This window comes from Erinaceus europaeus, chromosome 15 (assembly GCF_950295315.1).
Source record: "Erinaceus europaeus chromosome 15, mEriEur2.1, whole genome shotgun sequence".
In the NCBI taxonomy this organism is placed as follows: Eukaryota; Metazoa; Chordata; class Mammalia; order Eulipotyphla; family Erinaceidae; genus Erinaceus; species Erinaceus europaeus.
In genome coordinates, this window is record NC_080176.1 from 31,995,721 (window position 1) to 32,019,275 (window position 23,555).

The 23,555-nt window shown below is 46.8% G+C and overlaps 1 protein-coding gene across 9 annotated transcripts in view; it reads left to right on the plus strand.

Moving 5' to 3' along the window:
• AUTS2 (activator of transcription and developmental regulator AUTS2) overlaps positions 1–23,555 on the plus strand; it is a 1,407,660-nt gene that overhangs the window by 1,312,616 nt on the left and 71,489 nt on the right. For all 9 annotated transcript variants that reach the window (XM_060173543.1, XM_060173545.1, XM_060173546.1 and 6 more), the window contains one exon: positions 10,988–11,039. In XM_060173543.1, the coding sequence (XP_060029526.1) occupies positions 10,988–11,039 (52 nt within the window). The remainder of the gene's footprint in view (positions 1–10,987; positions 11,040–23,555) is intronic.

Here is a 23,555-nt window from a genome sequence, read left to right on the forward strand (position 1 = left end):
ATTTTCATTCTTCCTTGCCCTTCTTTATGGGTTTGTCAGATTCCGAATGTTAATATTTTAATGTAGATATGGTGGTTAAGTAAGAGATGTTTTATGGTCTTCTATACTGTTCTCCCTTTTGTAGTTTATAGTACTCGGTGAAGTTTGAAAGTAGAATTCTTTTTCTTGACTTCTACACTTGGAAAATATTTATTCCCCCCTGCATCTCAATAGTATGCATCATAAACTAACCCAGTTCAGTTTATTTATTTCCCTCTTGTTGCAAGCCCATGATCAATTGTAGCAACACAGGCCTATAATGGTGGAAGCTTTTGCTTTACAACAGTAAGAACATGAGCTATTGCAGTCTCCTTGCAGAGTGATAAGTAATGAAGCTTCCATTTAAAAATCGCCAGTTCAGAGGGGTGGGGCACCCGAGCTTGACTAGCCATGCATCACTGGAGAAGGAAGTCTTGAGCTAGAGTTTTAAATGAATTGGCAGAGGCAGAATCCCTGAAACCCAGGAAGAGCTTTCATCGCCTGGGCTGGGCAGCAGGGGAGGCAAGAGATCAGTAGTAAGCAGAGGTGGGAAGCAGGCCAGCCCTGGCAGCTTGGGGATTCCATGCTCCAGAGTGGCCAGCAACCTGTGATACTGGTTTTCACACTGGCACTCCTGCCATGGGTCACCTACTATGAGTCAGGGTGCAGGGTACCCTGGGCCTCTCAGCAGCTGCCTACTCCCCCCCACCAACCCAGGCACATGTCAGGTACCCCAGCATTAGTAGTAGGTTAGAGAAATCTCAGGCATTTCTTCATGCTCTATCATCCATCATGCTGCTGCACACATGACACATCAGTCCCAAGATGTGATGGCCACAAAAAAAACACAGCAGGTTCAGAAAGAAGGCACAGGAACTAAGCCACCACACAGATGTTGTTCTGAGGAGAAATAGATACTAAAGCTTGGACACCTGCCTATTCCCTGTACCACTGCTATAACTGTGGTGTAAATAAAGACACAAAAGATCTAGTCCTTGTATGGTTAAATTTAACAGTTTGAGGCAGTGGCTGCCCCATACAGAGAAAAGGAAGAGCAAACAAAACCTTTTTATACTATTGAGGCAAGACTGTAGACCTGTTTAGAATGGAAGTAACAATTTCACAGGTCGGAATGATATAACTGGAGAGATATCTCCCCCTGTATGTTTAAGATTCACTACTGATTGACATGAGAGGGAGAAGGACAGAAAAGAAAGAACCAGAGTATCACTTTGGAACTTGCAGTGCTGGGGCTAGAACTCAGATTGTGTTTAATAATCCACTGGGAATTTTGTAAAGTGTAAGGGCCCAGGCTCAAGGGCCCGGTCAGGAGGAAAGTTTAACGAATAGTGAACTAGTGCTGCTTCTCTCTCTCTCTCTCTCTCTCTTCTCTCTCTCTCTCTCTCCCTCTTGATTTCTCTCTATCTCTATCTAATACATAATAAATAGATAAGAATTTAAAAATAAAATAAAATCGACTGGGAGTGGCGCAGGAAGCACAAGTGCTAGCCCTGGTAAGAAAATTTTGAGAAACACCCCAAATGTGTTGTTTGCAAGCTTCTAAAGTTCATTATAAGTATGAGGGGAAATGATTTATTTTGTTTTTTATTTATAAAAAGAAAACACTGTCTACGGCCATACCACCCTGAACTCGCCCGATCTTGTCTGATCTCGGAAGAAAACATTGATAAAACCATAGGATAAGAAGGGTACAGCTTCGCACAATTCCCACCACCAGACCTCCGTATCCCATCCCCTCCACTTAAAGCTTTCCTATTCTTTAACCCTCTGGGAGTGTGGACCCGAGATCATTGTGGGATGAAGAAGGTTGAAGGTCTGGCTTCTGTAATTGCTTCCCCACTAAACATGGGCATTGACAGGTCGATCCATACTCCCAGTCTGTCTCTCTCTTTCCCTAGTAGGGAAGGGCTCTAGGGAAGTGGAGCTCCAAGGTACATCGGTGGGGTTGTCTGTCCAGGGAAGTCTGCTAGCATCCTGCTAGCATCTGGCCCTGGTGGCTGAAAAGAGAGTTAACATACAAAGCCAAACAAATTGTTGAACAATCATGGATCTAAAGGCTGGAGTAGTGCAGATGAAGTGTTGCGGGAGGCGGGGGGGTGTCCTCCATTTTGTAGATAGCTAGTAGGCATATTTTAGTTATATTTCAGAGGACCTGTAGCTATACTAGTTTTTGTGTGTTTGTTTGTTTGCCTGAGCCTGAAATCTGATATGCAGGTGGATCCTAATTATTGTCTGGGGAGATGATGACATGTCTGGGAAAAGAACCAGAAAGCTGGAATAGGGAAGTGAGTAGCTCCCTAATATGGGAAAGTGGCATAAATATTGTTGACTGTAAACCCCATTGATTTGATATGATGTGGGGCCCATAATTAGCTTAGGAGCCTGGGTGACCTCTACATCCCTGTAGATCTGAGCTCACATTCTGTGGTCATGAATAGGAACATTCCATGCTGCCCCAGTATCGACCCATCTTCCTCAGGTGTAGCATAGAGGATGTTTTCCATCCTCTTCCGAGGATGGAATATTCTCTACAATTGTTTATCCAAATTGAGGGCAAGGTCCTATGGGGGCCCACAAAGGGGTTTATTTTGTTTTTCCTGATAGAAATGACTGGTAACAATGGAGAGAGGGATTTATTTGAGTTCTAGGCCCATCATGTCTGTTTGGGAATCTCAGGACTCCCCGATTAGGGCCCCAACTGGTAGAATGGCCTGATAGTAACTAAAGAGTCATCGTTAAAGTATGCCAGTCTCTTGCCCTTATTCAGCTTTTGCAGTCCTTGCTTTGATAAGGTTAGCTTTGGAGTGAATGAGAGAACTGTAATAGGAAGTAGGTAAAGAGGGTATCTAAGTCTAAGTGGACACTTTTTCATTATGAACTTGATACTGACTCACTGCAGACTATTGTGTATTTTTGCTTTCAGGTATATATTTTGGCCTAATTTGTGGATACATGTGAACATATGCTCTAACCCATGGGGCCTGGCCTATATCTAGGTTTTGGGACTTTGTTAGGAATTGAACCTCCTGGAATGGAATTAGAGAATACTATGAAAGGAAAGGTCTCACCCGAGTGATGAGGGTGAAGGGTTGGCAATCCATGCCTGATGTCTCTGTACACAGTCTGAGGTGAAGCATGCTGAGATGGTACTCATTGCATTGATTAGATTGGAATCGGTGGATGCAATATCATTTGGCCTGACTTGAGAGAAGCACGCAGGGAAGTGAGCCCCACCACAGAGGTTCCAGGATTGGGAGAAACATAGGCTCTATAGAGGAAACAGGAGGTTCCTATTGTCTTAGGGTTTAAGAAGACAATAGGGGAGTTAGGCAGTAGCGCAGTGGGTTAAGTGCACATGGCACAAAGCACAAGGACAGGCATAAGGATCCCGGTTCGAGCCCCTGGCTCCCCACCAGCAGGGGAGTCACTTCACAGTTGGTGAAGCAGGTCTGTAGGTATCTTTCTCTCCCCCTCTCTGTCTTCCCCTCCTCTCTCCATTTCTCTCTGTCCTATCCAACAACGATGACATCAGTAACAACCACAATAATAACTACAACAATAAGGCAACAAAAGGGAATAAATAAATATTAATAAAAAAATAAAAAAGACAATGCATAGTTATTGCAGTAATCACATTGTTTGGCAATTGGGTTAACTTTGAAAAATCCCTTTGCTGTTTCATTCACACCCTCACCATATTTTATGTCCTTTGACATTATTTGTATATAGCTGTGCCAGTGGTTGCTTTTGTTCTCCCTGGACTAAGCTTTTAAGAGAGTCAACATATCAAAGACTCAGCCTATGTATTAAAAAGATTCAGTCTGTGCTTTAAAAAGTTTGAGACATTCAATCAGTTTGAGGGGAAATGATTTGAAATGGATGAACTTTTCCTATATAATATTCTTGACAAAAGATGAAATATTCTACCAAAAAAGTTTGGCCTGCATCTGGTTGTTTGATACAACTGAAGCCACTCTCGCATTTTAAACTTTACTGCTTTGGCATTTTACACTGATTTAAAATAACTTCCAAAAAGTTTTTTTTTTTTAATGTATTTAATGAGGAAAATAAAGTGGGAGAGACCAGAACATCATTCCATCAGATGTGGTGGGACTAGAACTTAGTACTGCACACAAGCAAAGCCTGCACTCTACCTGCTAATGTCCTCCCTTCCTACCAATTCTGACTTGAATTCCCTCCTTTCTAGGACAGGAGGGGTGTCGGACTAGCTTCGCGAGCGGAGACAGACAACCAGGGACTCATGGCTGAGCTGTACGCAGTATCTCTTTATTCATGCAGAATGCAGCACAATCTAAACCAAGCTATGCTAAAACTAAACTAAACTGAAAACTCACAAACCTGTCCTTGCCAAGTAGGGTGTAAACAGGATGTGATGTAGAGAGGGTGGAGCGAAAAGAGAGTGGTGGAAAATCAGGGTGTGACAAGGAGAGGGGGTGGAGCAGGTGAGAATTCTACACAGAACCACCAATGCCCTGGAGGAAGGGAGGTGCTTAGTGATTTATGTAAATAGACCGCAGCTTTGAGTGGGATCAAACCAATGCCATACAGGCATGCCGGTGCTTAGTTAAGCAGGATTAGAGACAGAAAGGGGGGGGGGGGGAGCTAGCATACTACCCAACAGAGGGGGACTGGAAAGATTGCCTGACTCACGAGTGTGGTGAGAGGTTGAGGCACAGAGACATGTACAGGGCGTGGGGAGCAGGTGGCAGGGGCCATAGACGGAGCATTTACACAGTGTTCGGGCTCTCTGGGGGGCTTGGCTATTGACATTTCTACCTTCCTTCTTATTGGAGATCATCAAGATTCAGGGACTTCTGCAGCTCTTTCCTTGGGTTTCATCTGAGGCCTAATCCCTGATAATCAGAGATGACAATCTAATGCAGGGCTTGAACCGCCACCTGATAAAAAGGTTTTAGAAGGCTAAATGGGGGGTCGGGCGGTGGCGCAGTGAGTTAAGCGCATGTGGCGCAAAGCGCAGGGACCGGCGTAAGGATCCCGGTTCGAGCCCCCGGCTCCCCACCTGCAGGGGAGTCGCTTCACAGGCGGTGAAGCAGGTCTGCAGGTGTCTATCTTTCTCTCCCCTTCACTGTCTTCCCCTCCTCTCTCCATTTCTCTCTGTCCTATCCAACAACGAATTGCGTCAACAAGGGCAACAAAAGGGGGAAAAAATGGCCTCCAGGAGCGGTGGATTCATGGTGCAGGCACCGAGCCCAGCAATAACCCTGGAGGAGGAAAAAAATAAAAAAATAAAAAAAAAAGAAGGCTAAAATGGTTGCTGGAGTTGGTCAGCAAAGTCACCTGTGCTTTTGTACATCTCAGTTCACCCTGCAGGGGACCCAGCAGGAGCGCTGGAAATTCCTTTCCTGTAATATTGATTTTATTAGAACTAGACAATACCACCATCCCATTCTGATTACTCTGAAAAGAAACATCTTTTCTTGAAAATTTAATATTTGCCTTTGAGCAATCTTAATGTTTAGAAGCAACTCCAGAATGAATGCCCCTGACTCCAGGGCCTCAGCTGGATTGTGTGATGTCTTGTTAACAACTGGAAAAACCAGTTGTTAACTCTAGACCCACACCTTTCCTTCTGACTTCTCTGGGGTCAGTGGGAGAAGGCAGTCACAACCTATCTTGAAACAGCTCCTTTTAGAAACCATGTAGTGCTATCATTTGGAGGGGGGGGGTGGCGAGGCTAGAGAGAGCTTCTTATTTCTAAAAGCAGTTGTGTTTGGAACTTAAAGGGAAGAAAGTATGTCACACCACAGTGTGCACCCCTTTCTCTCCCACCCCACCCCCTTTTTTTCCTTCCCTGGAGAGGTTTATCAAAAGAGTGGCGTGAAATCAAACCAGGATGGATGTTGAACTTAAAAGAAGTGGGAAATGGACAGTCTTGCCTTAAACCATGTCATCTGTATGTGGCATACTTACATGCTGTCCCTGCCCCTCTGGGCAGCAGTACTTAAGATGACAGTCAGGACCTGTGATCTTTCCCTCACTCCACCCAGGCTGCCTTCTCCTGGTGCCAGTGCTGGTGAAATTGCAGCGAGTACTCCCCACCCCAGGCTGCAGTGTGCAGTGAGAACTGCAGATGCTTGTAAAGACCCTCCTCACCCCTTCCCGCCCCCATACATAGCCTAGAACCTTCTCAGGGTCTCTGGGTGGGAACCTGAGCATAGACGCCAGAATTCTGCAGGCGGTTGGGAGTTGAGGGTGGGGGCTTGGGGGTGGGGGAGGATGGAAAGAAGGAAGCTACATGTGCTCTAGGAGAAATAAGTTGCTTAGAGGAGCCCTCCAGGGCCAAGCTCCCTGTCATCTGACTCGCGCCACCCCCACGCACAATTCCTGCACTGGGCACTAGAGAAATCTCACTGCCCACTGCTTTGATCCTTTTTCTTCATTTGGTGGAATGGGAGGTGTACAGATATCGTGTATTTGAAGAAAAGAGTGTGTGTGTGGGGGGGGGTGGCGGTCGGAGGGTGGTGCGAATGGCCAGTTCATATGTTCAATTATCCTTAAGACCCAACAAACTGCATCCAGTTTTTGATCTTAGTGGGGATGGCGGCTAGATGAAGCCCTTTTTGTTCTAACTCGGCTCAGACCCGCCCCGACTTTAAGCACTGCTCTGATTTTTTTTTTTTAAATTGAGACCTACTATGTGTCTGACCTTGTGCATATGTCACTCTCAGGCCCAGAGAACCTGCTCTTGTCAGAGGTGACAGACCCGGTGGCAGTTCCACCCCAGGGTGCAGGCCTTGTGGTCTTTCCCTGCCGAGGCTCAATATTGGAAGCGACAGACGCGGGGAGGGTGCGAGGGGGGCAGACGCGGGACCTGGGCCGCGCCGCTGGGGGAGCGACAGCTGCGGACGAGCTCAGGGACTGAGCCCCCAAAGGGCTGTCCGGGTGCCGGGAGGGCAGGGCGGGGCGGGGCGAGAAGGGGCGGGGCGGGGCGAGAAGGGGCGGGGCGGGGCGGCCGGAGGGGCGGCGGCGGCGGCGGCGGCGGCGGCGGCTCCTCCTCGGGTTTGGGCTCGGCGCGCCCGGGAGTCCGGCTCCGAAAGCTGCGAGTGGCTGCGGGAGGCGCTCGGCGCACGGCGCGGTCTGGAGCCCAGTTCGGACGCGGGGCCCAGAGCCGCCCTCTGTGCCCGCCGTCCAGCCAGAGAGTCCGCGGAGCCGGCGAGGCCGCCCATGGAGTTCACTTGAGCCGGGGCCGGGGCCGGGGCCGGGGCCGGGGCCGGGGCCGGGGAGAGGCAGGCGCCCCGCGCGGAGCCGAGCCCGTCCACCCCGCAGCCGCACGTCCCGCGAGCGTGGGCTCCCGGAGCGCCTCCCCCAGGCCGCGGCGGCGGCGGCGGGAGCGGGACCAGACGGCCCCGGAGGCGGGAGCGGCGGTCGGGGAGCCCGGGGCGGCCTCCGCCGCGCGCCCTGCTCCTCCTCCTCCTCTCCCTCCGCCTCCTCCGCACATGGTCTCCTTTGTCCTGTCGCCGCCGCCGCCGCCTCGCTCTTAGCCGCGCGCACCGCGGCCCGAGGCCCGGGGAGCGGGACCGGCTCCTCCCGGCCGCCCGGCCGCGCTGGATGTGCGCCCGCCGCTCGCAGCCGCCGCTCCCCGACGGACTGGGCGCCCACCGGAGGGACTGAGCCGCGGCCGAGCCCCCACCGCGAGCCCCGCGCGGGAGCCGAGCCATGAACTTGGGGCTGGCGGCACCACCGAGCCCCCGGCGACCAGGTAAAGCGGCCGCGGCGCAGCCCTAGCTCGGAGGGAGGCGCCCAACCGGGGTCTATTGTTGCGATAGCCAGCGGGGTTGGGGGGTGCTGCGGGTGCGTCCGCCCCCCGCCCCCTCCCCCCGGCCAGGGCGCCCGCCTTTGTACTTGCTCCCGGGCCGCGGTGGTGGTGGGGGGGGTCGCGGCTGGGCCGGGGGCCGGGGGCGCCCAGAGGTTTGGGGGACTCAGCCCGAGACCCCGCGCGGCGCTGGGGCTCCCGGGCCGGCGCTGACCCGAACCGAGCGGGATTCCCTGCCCGCTTGCGGCGTCCAGGGCCGGGAGGCGCTCGGGGCCGGGACTCGGCGGCACTTGCTGGAGGAACTCGCGCCCAAGTTTCGGGAGGTCTCTCCCCGTGCGAGTCCGGGGGGCGGCGGGCTCCCCTCCGACTCTGCGGCCTCGTCGGGACCCAGTCGGCATGGAAGACATCGCCTTGCGTCTTCCCTCTCCGCGATCCTTCCTCCAGTCTCTTTAAGACTGCTTCAACTTTTCTTTCAACACCAACTGCGGCGCCTAGCAATTTTTTAATATTACAGACCAAAAAATCTGCTTCCTCCCGCCCCCAATAAAAAAGCAACCGAAAGAGAGCTTTGTTTTCTCCTATTAAATTTAGATGTGGCCACTTCTGTGCTTCTGCTCCCCAAACCGAGGGACGGGGAGAGTCTTAAGTGAAAATGGCGAGCAAAATCTAACGGGGAAAGCTGTCCCTGTGTTAAAAGGCTGTGCTGTTAACTCTGGGTTCGCTATCTTTATCATTAATCATTAATCATTCCCAATTTGGGGGTGGGGATCAGCCAGGGAAAACGGTCCCCTTGGATTAAGGAATTACAGCCCCCCTCCACTCCAATCAGGGAAAAAAGAAACGTACCAAAAACTCAAGGAGCCAAATCTGCACAAATGCTCCTGAAAAACAGAAGCAGAATTTACAAAGTTCATGGGAGGAGAAGCAAAAAAATTTCCTGTAGCCAAAGACTTGGGGCCTGCAGCTCCTGGCTGACTTTTTAGGATAGCGGTCTTGCCCGTTTTAACCACCTGATTGGAGAAAGCAGCGATTCGGAGTCGTCTTTTTATTATTATTATTTTTCCTTTGGGGTAGTTTGCCAGTGGAGGCCTTTTTCAGATGCCCCTTTCCTCGATGCAAGGGATGTCCGTCGGTTCAGGCTTTGTGACATCTCAGAAAATGAAAGGGCTCAGAAAGGCTTTCATTAGAAGCCGTGCTTCTAAGCGTCTCTGAATATCCTGTCGGACTGATTTCCTTGTTAACTCAGTGGCTGGCATCATCATAATTACACCCTCCAAGTTTGCCGGGACCTAAGGGTCACTTAACGGCAAAGGTGGCCGCTCCAAGGAGCAGTGAGAAAGATGTCTGAAGGGCCCACTCAGCCGCAGCCTCTGTCCTGTTTGATCTCTCCTCTCTCCATCTCTTTTTCTCCTCTCTCTCTCTCTTCATCAAGGATTATTTTCTTTTTCCTTCCCATGTGGGATGTAGTGATTGTTCCCACATTTCCTCAGACAATTTGACACATTTTCATAGGTAATCTCCAAATTTGCCAGGGTTATTTCAGTTTGGTAAAATGCTTTAAGCCACAGTTTCCCCCCTTTAAACACAGCATCTGGAGTTTAAATTTTTTTTAAAGTTATGGATCTAATATAACCATTCCAGTTTGAACTAGGGGACGACTTGTCATCGTCCCCCCCCCCCCAGGAAAAATGGCAGAATACTTTCATCCTTAGGTTTTTAGCCGAGAAAATCATATTCTTAGAAATCTCACTTGATATAATACAGGAACACTCTGTAGTGATTGCATGTAGAAACCCATCTTCATCTGTTTAATACATCATCTCTTGTTTCCCTTGCCATACACTTTTGTGTGAAAATCTACAATAGACGTTTATTAAATTTAAGATAGCAGGAAAGTGCCCATCTTGGGATTTATTTTAAACTGGTTATGTATACATGTATGCAGTATGACCCTTGTGTTATGTGTACATTTATATTTTGCTTGATCTGTTCATCTTCTGAACCAGCACTGTAGTAGGAAGATTAGGATGAAAATAAAGGGAGAGACAGTCGTAAAATTATTTCCTCTTGTATCTCTTGCATTGACTGTCTTCCCCAGATGTACTCAGGAGTATTTCATTTTCCTCAATGTAACCCAGAAAGATAGCAGCTATCTTCTTTGTCCCCCCCACCAGCCCTAGAGTTAGAATGTGTGCCCTTCCTCCTTTTCATGCATATTGTTTTTCTGTACTTACTCAACATTTCATGCTTTGTGTTGTCAAAGCATGCATTTCTATGTATAGAGTGAGAAAGATACTGGTTTCTTTCAAGAGTAACAAAAGCAGCTTAAATAGAGCCATTATAATTTTAAATGCAGAAAAAGCTTCAGATAACATAGGGAGAGTTGCCTCATTTTAATTTAGATTTTTAATTTCCCAAGCTCTCAGACTACTCTGTGCTTCTGAAGTGTTGCAGCATTTTCCTTCACACTAAGGCATGTTTATTTTCCAGAACATTAGTGTATAATTTGAATTGGTTTTCCCCTTGCTGTTTAAACAGGCTTAATTCACTTCCTTCAAGCCACTGTAATAATTAGCAAACATGATCTCTAGAAAATTGAAAGGGGGTAATGCTAAAGGCAGGCTCAGTATGATTTGGGGACAGGTGGGCACTTGTAACCAAGGTAATCCTGGTTCCTGTAGGGAACTTGAGATCATCACATGAGCCTTTAAAAAGGGCGTGCTGGTCGACACTTTTTGTAAGGATGAGCTAAGCATTAAATAATAGGCCTTTTTTGGTTTGTGAAAGAAATTGAAAAATAGGTATGTCTGCAAATATTGTGGGAAAAACACCATTGCTAAAATAATGGTCTGTCAACAGAATTGCAAAATCATGATGTGAATGAGTTGACTTGCTTTGTGTGTCATTTCATAGAAATATGTTTTGCACAGATACTATGTCTAATAAAGACATATTTTTAAAATCAGAATTTCCAACAAATAGCTGCACTGCAGGTTTCTCGCACGGTCAGTGAGCACCACCTTATGGAGAGTTGGGGGAATGACTGTTTTCCCTTCAGACTTCCCTAAGAGTAAATTGACTTCAAACAATAGCAATGATGCAAAGGGTGACTTGTTAATGACAAGAATAACATTGCTTTCCCTCTTTTTTCAGGCATCAGATGCCAGCTCTGAGAAACTCTTCAATACTGTTCTTATAAATAAAGGTAAGACTCCAGCCTAATAAGCATGGACATTTTTTATTACCTGTGCCTTGGAAGAAAGGGAAAAAAAAAAAAAAACTGTATGGTCTTTCTCTTTTCATTCTGGAGATGCTGTTCATACTTTGCCGGTCTCTTCCCATCCTCCACCTAGGAACAGAATTTTTCTGACACTTGAAAAAAGTTTACTTTGAAAGTATACATTGAATCTTTCTTTGAGTTGATTGGGCAAAAAGCCAGTAGTATCTGTGACTTTAATTTATAATTTGTACTGTGGAGAACAGGTTCTCAAATTGTCTTGAGTTTGTTGTTATCAACTATCTAGCAGTAGAAGTATGAAAAGCTGATTTGTCCTGTGTTCTCTGATAACCAGTGATTGTTTCGTATTCACAGTATTTAGGACATAAACCAAGCCTTAGTGTTCTGTGGGCTTTCTGGAATGAAATTAAAATACATGCTATCCCATTAATTTCTTCTAAAGAGCAATATAGAGTTAGAAAGACTAATGACAAAGCAGTACATTAAAGATGAACTTATCTTTTAAATCATTGGCAGTAGATTTCTGGGCAGTTTTCATTTGTAACAGTATTGTTGGAAGTAATGCCATTTAAGGAGGGAGTCTCTGGTCTTACTGACTTTGCAAAGGTGTGCCATCTTGAAAGGTATCAATTATGTAAACTATCTGATCTCTTCCTCCAGATAGAGCCTGATTGGGTTGCTTGCATGGTGATTATTAAATGAAGAAGGCGTGTTCTTCCTGTGATAATCTCACTCTGTCACATGGGAAAGATACTTTGTAGCCCTTGGACAGAGTTGAGCCTTTCTAAAGTGAAATTTGAAACAGCTTCAGCATTCTATAGTTGCCTTGGCTAGAATTTTTGCTAGCTGGTTAGTAAGATGCATTTCCAAGTGCAGTTATTTTGAGCTTCCTGATTATTTTCAAATTTGAGCCAACTGCAATTTTAAATCGTACATTACATCTAGAGTTCCCTTGAGGTGTCTATGCTGATGTGATTGCTGTTACTTCCAGAATTATTGTCATATTGAATTGTATCTTTTTATTGCATAATGGAGTATTCCAGTTTTTATATTTCATCATATTTTTGATGGGTTGAAAGTTTGTATAAATTTGTTACCCATAATGCTAAAAGCCCAATAAAAGAAGATGTGTCTGATTTATTGCTTGCAGTACTCATATGCAAAACTGTGTAATTGTTTGCTGCTCCCTTTGATGGGGGGTGGGGAAGTGGGGGGAATCAGTGGTGGCTCCCTGGGAGGAGGAAGGGTTGGAATGAGGTAAGACAGGTCACCCAAGGAGGTCTTCTGTATTCCAGTGACAGCCAGTCCCACCTCCTCCCTGGGCCCCCAGCCCCACGTGACTGTACTTTTCTTTTGCAAGTTTGCTCTAAAAAGCTCTGGAATGTGTTTCCCTCTTCTGGGTTCAGCCTGAGGTGGGGGAGTTGGCTCAGGAACCTGCTTTCAGTGCCCTGAAAGGGTGCTCCCCAGGCTGCCTGGAGTGACTGATGTGCTCCATGCTAGAAGCTGTGGCCCTGGTCTTTCCCCTCCTGCCCCCACTCCCCTTTCCCTTTTCCAATCAAATGTTTCCCACATTCTTATTTTTGTTTACTTACGGAGTGTGATTTGTGGCATCTATTTGGTTGTGAATAGTCCTCCCCCTGCCAGGGTGGCTTTCTTCTGAGCTGCTTTTCTGGGGGGGGATTTAGTTGCCTTGAAAGGATTAGGGTTTCTCTGTGTACACTAAAATCAACATAGGCTTTGCTGAGCTTTGCTTGGGAAACCATACACAAATAAGCATTTTGGTTGATGGCAGATTATGTTTTTGCCCCTTATTTCCATTAAAATGGACTTTCTCTTCTCCTGAGTTTCCCCTTAATGCCTTATGCTAATTCCTGTTGGTAACATGAATGACAAGAGCCGGAATCAATGCAAATCCAGGTGCTTCCAGTAGTAGACTGACTGGTGCCTTGCACCCGCCTCCTCCCTCCTCCCTCCCGAGGAGGAGATTAATGGGGTAAGGGGAGGCTGGGGGACAGTTTTGTTAAGGGGATTACTATTCAAACTGCTAAATATCAGGAAAACAACTTCAGAAAAGGGATTCATTGTTGAATGATAATGTCAATAATTGCTTCGAGACAGAGAGCCTGGCTCTGTAGCTCTGGGTCTGTTTTCACTCCGGGTAGTGGCAGTGTTTACTGGATGGATGGTTGACAAAGCCTTCAAGGAACTGTCAGCTTCGGGCACATCAAGTTCAAGTTGTCCTGCAAAGCAGGCCTGCCTGGAAGTCAGGTCTCCCCTCTCGGTCGGTCCGATCTTCTTAGCCAAGAGCAGTAAGAAGGTTGTAAGAAAAGGGCATATTTACAGCAGGTAACAAACACTACTGGGACAAGTTTCAAAGCCTCAGCTGCTAACAAGAGTGCAGGGAAGCTGACACATGTACTCCTCCACCTCCTGATGTTTAAAGCTGCCCATCACCTCACCCTGTCAGGAGCCCCACGGTGCTCTAGCCTGGGAGAAGTGTGGCTTTAAGCTGCTGGTGAGATTATGCTGCTGAACCTGGTGGCAGGCAGATCTGGGCCATAAAATTTCCCTGTGGGAGGTCAGTGCTAAGCTCACAAGCTGATTGTGATGGGGGCTTGGGGAGGGGGTGGTGGTGTAGCTTTGATGTCAGGCTAGCAGTCTGGGGACCAAACTTCAGTCTAGAGCCACCAGGGCCATGACTCAAGGCCCCACAGTCTGGTTGTGAGCTTGAATAAGTCATTTAAAAAATGCCTCTTTAGGTCAGAATTTGTATTCATAGCAAAACACTGGCCTCAGCATCTCTGGCCTGGCTAAACATTTTTTGGAAGGTGGGGATTGAACCTAGAAGAGACACCAAAAAATGTGTTTTTTTGCTGGTTTACTTTGGCTTTTCCTGTATTTTAGAGTCCATCCAATTCAGTTGAGAACTGGTCTCATTTTTGTAGTGAGCTGTGTTTGCTTCTTTTAGCTCCCATCTGAAAGTGAATTGATCAGACAGGACACACCCATGAGCTGAGCACCAGTAGAGTCACAGGAGGGGGCTGTGGACATAAAACCTCCTTTAACTTTAATCAAGGTCAAGGCTGCCTTATTAAATTTTGCTGTGTTTGGCTGTAAACAGGATATGCATGCAACTTATATGAATCCTTCTGTCTTTGTGACTCAGCCATATGCCAAAGAAAAAATTAATTTTCCCATTAAGAGAGACATACAGGGGGACCCCACTTGTTCCTGTTGAGCAGAGACAACTGTGCAGAGAGCACCAGGGAGGCGTGCATCTAAAGTTTGGGAGTGTTTATCCTTAAAAAGAATTCTCTAGTTGATTCTTCTGTTCTGTGACACACAGGGAGATAGTTTATCTCTTATAAACTCCAGAATCACATCAGGGTAGAGATGCCTGAAGAGAAAAGAAAATAAGGCAAGCCCACTGGGGTGGGGTGGGGTAGGAGGGCTTCCAGAGTTCTTTCCAGTGTAGGTTCACAGGCTGCACCTTCTTGTTTTAGGCTGCTCTTTCCAGGGTCTGCCCTTCAACCAAGGCCAGGTTGTAGGCAAGCCAAGAGAGCGTTTCACCCTGCCTTCGTCACCCCTTAACTTCACTGTTGCCTCATGTTATAGTGTTGGGCAGAGAGATCTGGGTGGCTTCTGAAATGTGTGTGTCAGAGGAGCACCCCCCACACACACACACACACACACATACATACACCCTTCACCCTACTCGCATTAGCCCTGGGGAATTGGAGTGTGTACTGTAAATGGCACCTCATGGAACAGGGGGGCCACCTTGAGCCCTCTACCAGCCCCACCAGTAGGCACAAGGGCCTCTTCCTGGAGCCCATTTTATACTAAACATTTCTGTTATGGGGCCTTGGATGTTTCTGGTGTTTTGTACAGTTTTTACCAACACTGTAGGAAAAGAAACTGGCTAAACAATTTGGTTGAGATTTGAGATGTGAAGCAAGTCAGTGTCGTGCCATTGGTGTGATGACATCCAGGGACTGGGCTCCTTTTTCATTTTATTTATTTATTAACAATTAACTAATCAATTTTTATGGGAAAGAGAGACCAGACCAAACTGTCTTGTTGGGTCTTAGATATGAAAGGAATGGCTGTCCTTGGTTTGATAGAAAAAGCAAGAGTTCTATTGCCACCAGAACAAGCCCCTTCTGTGGTAATATTGTGCTTTATATGTCAGTGAAAAGAAAGCATTTGACTGTGATACCTTTATTTATTTATTTCTTCGGGAGTTATCACTGGGGTATGGTGGCCATATTTTCCTTATCCTTTCTTTTTGACAGAGGGTGAGAGACAGAGAAGGAAAGATAACCCTCAGCACCTCTCCACAGCTCATGAAGCTTTCCTAGGACATGGTATATGATCCATGACTAGGTCCCTAAAAACTTTTCTCCTACTCAGTTAAAAATTCCTTCGTGTTGCACATATGGAGACCATTTCACAATCCCTTGCAATTTCTTGGGTTTGATTGTAAGCAAGACAGGGAAAATATGAAATGAAATGTAAAGCACACTCCAAGTGTGCAGAAGAGTAAACTGAGCCTAGATAAGGGAAAGTTGGACTTTGTCTGACTCAATGCTTCATTTTCCCGTCTCTGACCCTTTTTGTCATGTTGCAGTGTTATTTCCTTGGGCCTTTGAGATGGAGATGTCTGCTTGGGGAATTAAATGCTATTGAAGAGTAATTGGTGCTTGATTGGAGACAAAGGAGTTATAAGTAGTTTAGTTCCTCCTCCTACGCCACACTGCAAATAGCATGCAATCAGCTCCTTTTGTTATGGAAATTGACCTTCCTATAGAAGCCAGGATCTTCCCTCCAGAATGTGTTGTATAGAATGATGCCTTGAGGATTCTTGGAAACAGATGCCTTATACTGTTAATAGGAGACTACTACAAGGGTCTAAAGAGTCCATGTTGTGCCAAGTGGTTTGTTCCAGATATTTCCCCAGTAGCTCTTACCTGGTCTTTGTCCAGTGCTGTAATTGAACATGGTGGGGGAACCCTGTATAAATATCAGGTACCCCCTATGCCTCTTAGTAAAGGAAGGGTTGTGGTGTTCTGGGCCTTTGAATTGGTCTCGAGGTTATCTCTGAAGTAGAACTTCCATGTCACTTTTCCAGATAAACCTAGGACAGACCCCCGGATCCTGAGCCTCTGCTGTGAGCTGGAGCAGATAAGGAGCACTTTCATTTAGCCAGGAGATCAAGCACCACTCTGTTTACTGTTGAGCATGTGTGCGTGCTCTACACTTACTTTATTGAATGATGATTGCTGTTCTCTGAAAAGAATTTTCTCCAGCCTTGGGCGATATTGGCCAAAAAATAAAACTTGACTATTGAGTAGTTTCTCTTTTCAGTCCATTCATAGCAGTGTTTTTGTTTAGCCAAGGGTCTGGAGAGTTGGGTTGCTTCAGAAAGCAGTACACACTCCTGGTAGACAGTTGGTATAAAAACCATCAAATCCCTTCTGGAGAGCAACTATTGAGAGCAGTTAAGTGACAAAGGGCGTCCTCAGCAGTGACATTTTCAAGTAGGCGAGCTCAGCCGCCAGCACCTAACCTTCCTGCTTGGAGGAAGCGCCTTGGCCAGCCCCTGGCCTCTGGATTACTTCTAGTTTCTTAAGACAGCAGAGAAAATGTTGTTTTCTCTGAAAATGTATGTTTATTTAACTAGGTTTCTTTTTTGCTTCACAATCTGGATTCCATTCAGTCAGTTACCACTCCAATTAACTAACAATTATTTAACATTAACAGTAATTACAGACGCCAGTTAAGCGCCTACAGATGTCAACTGTTAGCTTTGTACCTAATCACTCAATGAAATGGAGAAAGTTCAACAAACATCAATTAGCCAAGCAATTAGTATGAGTTAGGAAAGAGCATGTTATCATGTGTGAGCTGATTCAATTTATTTTATTTTGGCAGTAAAACACACACACACACAGGCAAGCAGCAATAAGTTCCTCAGATAAGATAAAACTCTATTGTTTTGCAGCTTACATAAGAATTCTTTCCTTCCCTGTGCATAAGTCAAATATACTCATGCCTGGAATTTATTTAACAAACAGGATTTGTCTCAATTACTCAGAAAGCCCAGCGATGCCCAGTCCCAGGACTGCTGAATTATGAATCCCATGAATGTGCTGTAGGTTGAAGGGAATGTCAGGAAACTTCAGTGGAGAAATGATTGATTCCCAACTCAAGTAATCGTGTGTTTTGGACTCTCATCCGTTTATTCCTGAACCAGTGATGGAACGAGCACAGCAGTGATTTCATTAATTTCATGGTGCCTGAGCTGTTGGCTCAGCCTTCTTTGATTTGTCCCGGGGCGGCTATCAGAGTCTTTAACCAACTTGCTCGGTCTTAAACACATGGAACTGACTCTCCACTACAGATCCACTTCCTAGATTCTCCAGAGGTCCCGGGCCTGGATTCAGAGATCCAAAGATATTGTGCCCCCAAGCCCTCCCTCATAAACTTGACTTCCATCCGCTGGCTGAGCTGGCCTGGACTTGCTGGGAGAGAGCCTTGGAAGACATGGTCATCAGTTGAACTTTGAGGGGTTCAGTTTCCCTCCCAAGTGGCTAAGCTCCTGGAAATAAATTCTCCTCATTTCCTGAACCTTGGACCTCTGCTTGGAGTGTGGGTGCATTACATTATAAGGCATACAGAATTTTCTACTGGAACAAGCAAGAGTTGAGAAGGAAACATGCTCTGCTCTTAGGGTGAAGATCCCCATGCCAAATGGATTCCCGTGGCTGATTCCTCAGGGATGTCTTTGCCTGTCTGCATCAGTTCAGCCACTGTTCACCACTGTTCAGCCACTGTTCAGCCACTGTTGCACATTGTGCTGCATTACAGACAGCGAGCGGGTCAGCCACTGGTCAGCTGAGTCCCATCTCTAGTCTGGAGCTCAGTCCACAGGGACAGCCCCTGTGATGTAGCCCGTGATGTCTTTAACCCTAGTACAGGGGACAGAATAGTGACACCACCATAGAAGGTCTCTGAATGTGTCAGCTTGGATGCAGCTCCTAGCATTTTTTAATCTTGTTGGAACAGGTCCCTAAGGCTTTCCCTCCACACCTTCCACAGGTGGTCTGTATTCCCTGGGGACTGGTGGGGACTTGCTTTTCATGGTGGTAACGCCCCCAGCACTTCTGACAAACCCAGGTGTCCATCATATCTGAGCAGGTGTGACCCAAATCGAGGCTACTGCCTGGCAACAGGGTTAAGCAACAGGGTTATTGTTTGATTGATTGATTGGGTAGAGACAAATTGAGAGGGAAGCGGAAAAGAGGAAGAGAACTACGAGAACTACAGCATGATGACACCACTTGTGAAGCTTCCCCCTCCCCTGCAGGTAGGAAGAGGGGGGTTGAACCAGGGTCCTTGCACTTTGTAATGTGCCCTCTCCAGAGTATGCCACCATCCAGCCCCCCAGGACTCATTCAGCTTTAAACATCTGTGATGCCTTCACCTTCACTTTCTAACAAAATGTGTTTGTTTGCACTTGCACTGTGTGTTCATTCATGTCAGATAAACTCACTCTCAGCTTTTATTACAAGTGACAAGATGGCCAAAGAGGGCATTTCCCTGACAACAGATGATGTAAGCAAGCATGGGGCCCCTCCCAGTGGTGGGGAGCAGGGCCTGTTACTAAGCAGTGGTGTTCCGTGGGTGCTCCAATCTTCTCTGACCCTCGTAAACCTTGTCTTATAAAGGAGGAGGTTGAGTGCACATCATTGCAGCTTCTGAGAGTCCTTTTGAAGAGAGAAACTTCTCAAGTGTGCCTGTTAATAGACTGTTGTTATATTTGGATGCCGTTAAAAGCCACTTGGAAAACATTTTCCCCTCTTATCTCTCACCTTTCACATCTCTCAGCAGAGTAACACCAGAGCCTAACTTTAGCCACGATTACATCATTTTCTCATTATGCCATTGTAGCTTGGGAAGGCTTTTCCTAGTAAAGCTTCTCTTGCCTAAAACCCAACCCCCAAGCCTTTCCTCTTGTTTTTATCCACTTTTCACTTTCCAAGCATGGGCTGACCCTCCGTTTGACTTCTTGATCTGCAAAGGCATTTTTTTAATGCATCAGCTTTGGTTTGACAAGGAGTCTTCTTCTAAAATCTGATTTTTCAGCTGTTAAGTATGTGTTTATCTCATCAACCCCTGGCAGTGGAACCCATGCTGTAATGAATTCTCTCATCCAACAAATACTGTGGAACACTTGACTGTGTAACAGGCCCAGGAGAGGTGACAGTGAGCAGAACCCGAGACCGGAATAGAACCTTTCGTCATCTTTTAAGATTTTAAGACCTTTATTTATTTTAATGATGTAATGGGGAAGAATCCACTTTCTAAAAGGAAAAAAATCTTGTAGCAAGAAGAGCTGATCTACAGTGAACCCTAAAGGGTCAGCAAGCTCAGAATTGAGGAGCCCTCAGTCACCTGCTGAGATGTAACCCTCACAGAGAAGTTGTTCTAGGGACACAGTTTTACCAGCCTAAGCACTGTTGGATTGGAACCTGCCCTTTTAACTGTCTTGTTTTCAAAACCTATGAGATTGCTAGATTAGTTGAACATGGCTAAGGTTTGGGGAAGTGTCATTCAGTTCTGTGGAGTGCCTGTCGATAAGACCCCTCAGGGCTTATTGTTCCCATTTCTGCCAGATTGGCGCAGTACAAGGAAAGACATGGGCTGCACCACTGTCAGTAATGGAAGGCCCAGGCCGAAGAACCTGAATTGGGCTGCTTGTAGCCATGAACAGAACACTGTTTGCTTTTGTTTTCTCCCTGGTAACAGGAGCAAGTTGGATGTACTTCCAAGATTTGTTCTAGGCCTAAAAGGCCAAAGTTTGAGTTCTGGGTCCTCTGAAAGCCTGAGTATGTATGCAGTGGATATGCAGTTTTCCAGGGTGCTGTGAACAGGATTGTCAAAGCCTGCCTTTGGAAGGAGTGGTGTCTGGTGGCAAAACCATGAACCTCTGGCAAAGATAGGACTAGGTAAACCTTCCTTCCCCCTCCCCCAAAGATCCACTCTCTCAGAAAGACATTAGAGGTGAGAGGACTTGAGCTTTAGAGCAGAGGGAAGAAGATAGGGTGAGTGAGCTTGCCACTGTTTCAGTAATAGCTGTTAGGTATTAACCTCCAGAAGAGTCCCAATGCAGAGTCCTGCTTCACTACGTAATATCTTGAGTGGTGTTTGATCTGCTCAGCAAATGTTTATAAAACCCCTCTGTATAAAGAACTTAGGTGCCTGAGTCCCTTTGTACTTGATTTCCTCAAGCAGAAAGGTTGACCTAGTGATTTCATCTGCAGAGACTCCTCCATGTTGGGTAGGAGTGGATGGAGCAAGGGTTAGATCCTCAGAGCTCAGGCCTCCCTTGGAGCACCAGGCTCAACCTACTTTGGTTGTGAAGCGACTGCAGGTGGGGAGCCGGGGGCTCGAACCAGGATCCTTACGCTGCTCCTTGTGCTTTGTGCCACCTGCACTTAACCCACTGCTCTACCGCCCGACTCCCTAATCTCGGCTATCTTAATGGATGCAATCTTCCTATTTTTCTTTGGCTACGAGAGGATAATATCTTTATTCCCAGTGCTGTACCTGCTGTTGACTGAATTTAACCTCTATGTAACATCTCTTTCTCTCTCTACTAGAGCAAGTTCATCAACAAGTAAAGAAATACTTTTAGGGGGCCAGGTGGTGGCGCACCTGGTTGAGCACACATTACAGTGTACAAGGACCCAGGTTAGAGTCCCCAGTCCCCACCTGCAGGGGGAAAGCTTTACCAATGGTGAAGTAGTGATGTAGGTGTCTCCCCCCCCACCCCCTCCCTGTCAATTTCTGGCTGTTTCTATCCAAGCTTTAAAAAAAAAACTTGGAATCATGGTGTTACCCAGGACTTAAGTGAAGTTAAGGCCAAGCAGGGTTAATGTTGTTATCAAGCTCTTGTTTTTATTTAGTAGAATTTAGTTTGCCCACTTTCAGAGATTGCTAAGAGGAAGAATTGGTGAGATATTGAGAAGGTTTGAGTGCAGAAATCGGAAGCAGGGGTGCAGCCATTTCCAGTGCTTTGACTGAATATTTAATTGTAAACTAAATTTGGTGGCTTGGTTTTTATATGTGACTACGGGGGGCGGGGCGTGATATCCTCAAAGATGTAAGCCATTGACTCAAATTTCTTCTCCCCTGAGACATAGAAACTACAGTGTGGCTGTAGAAACTGGTGGCTGGGAGGTAGCTTGGGAGATGGCTGTCAACTTGTGTTCCTCCCTCACCTCCAGGTGGGAGGGCTCCAGGTGGCCCAGCCCCTCTCCTTGGCCCAGTTAGTCACCCCCAGACCAGGCAGGTATCTGGTTAGAGCCGATTTCCTTTTTAGGGTCCATGGAGACAGCTCTCACACTTCCTTCTCCTCCTCCTGTACAAACTCGGAAACTGCCTACTCGAAGGGTTTTCTGGCACTTTAAAAGTTAGGGCGACTTTCCGAGAATCTCCTGAGTATGCTGCCAGGTATCTTATCTTATTCAAATACCCTAATTGCTACTCAGGCTCCTGGCTGCTTATCATCCCAACACCTAACTGACAAAATAGACCTTCACCTGAGGGCCTCATTATGCTCTCTGCCTGTGCATCAGGCCAAAAATACCTCTACAATACCTGCTCGACATCCTGGGCTTCCAAGTGACAAACAAATAATTGGGTGAAACAAACCTCGGGTGCTGAACAACTGCCAGTGGTGTCGCAGCACAGAGGAGTCCGCAGCAATAACAGTCAGGGCGCTGCCTGCTCCATGTCAGAGCAGATCTTTGAACAGTGGGTTGTGCTGACACCAGAGAATGACAGCTTGGGAAATGGCGTGCTAGTTACTGCTGCAAGTGAGGCCTCTCATGTAGAGCATGACAAGCAGCTGTCATTTCCGTACAGGTGAGCAGCTGACATCCTAGAGCCCAGAGGGTGGGGGCAGGTGAAGCTGGGCTGTGTAGAGAGGGTTCTAGGGGACTGGGAGGACATTTGTGGTTATACATGTGCACATGTGTGTATACACACCCTTGGGACCCATCTGAGAGAAAGTTGAGCTCTCTGAGCAGAGGACAGAGGCCTGGCTGCCCCCTGTGCCCAACCCAGCATGAATGATGATGGTTGGCATCTTGACTTTTCATGGCATGGATTGGGTGGTAACCCTGGGAAAGGTATGTTCTCTGGTGATAAGGAACTCACTACCATTAAAACAGATGGATCAGAGTTGGAAAGAGAGCTCACTGGGCAGGATCTGTGCCTTGCAGTGGTTCAAGCATGCCCTAGGTTCTAGCCCCCCAGCACCACATAAGAAGTGTGTGATGCTGCTGGAGGAAACTTTGGTGCTGTAGTATCTCTCTCTCTACCTGAGTGACAATCCAGCATGCCTAGGACCCCAGCCCTACCAGAAAAATAATAGTCGAAATGGATCAGATGGAATTCATGCATAGGATTTGGTCTAGACCGATCATTCTTAAGTGTGGGCTCTGCATCAGCAATGTCAGTCTCTCTCGAGTCCCCCACAGAACCCTAAATTTGGGGGAGAGGGATGTCATACATACTGATCATCTCTGTTGGGAACAAGCTATCCTAATGATTCTGGTGCAAGCTATTACTACTAACTTGTATGCAGGGGAGAAACTAAAGGCTCACATAAGCCAAGAAATCACTTGGTAAAATCCTACTCAAAGGGGCCAGGTGGTGGCACACCTAATCAGGTGCACATATCCCCATGCACAATGATCAGGGTTTGAGTCCCCACTCCCCATCTGTGGTAGTGAAGCAGGTCTGCGGGTATCTTTTTCTCTTTGTCTCTTTATTTCCTCTTTCCTCTCAAATTCTTTCTGTCCTATCCAATCAAATAGAAAGAAAGGGGAAAAATGGCCGCTGGGAGTGGTAAATTCATAGTGCCGACATCAAGCCCCAAGTCTAACCCTGTGGTGTGTGTGTGTGTGTGTGTGTGTGTGTGTGTGTGTGTGTGTGTGTGTGTGTGTGTTTATTCCTTACTCTGAATAGGAAGTAGGTAAGTTTGTTCATTGATGAACAGTCTTTTTGTCTGTTTCTTTTTGTCAAGATGCACTGGGTCTGTTGAAAGTGATGTTCTGGGCCTGCTATTGGACTTGATTGTTGGCTCTCCATGAGTGTCCCAACTTTGTACTCTGTGTAGCCTGCTGACATAGAGGGTGGCTGGCAGGTGCTAGGCCTGTAGCTCCTTGGGTCTGTGTTTCAGTGAAGCTGTCTGATCTTAATGGGGCTGTGAGGATGGGAACCATGACCTTGGACCAAAGTTGCACCATTACCAGCTGAGCTAAGTTACTCAACCACTTCTCAAAGACAAACTGTTCTGTCTGGTTCCTGGTTGGCAGGTGCTGCATCCCAGACGTCTGCTTGCCATCTGTGGGAAGGGCTATCACAACATAAAACGTACACATGGGTACATGTGCCCCATGACCAATAATT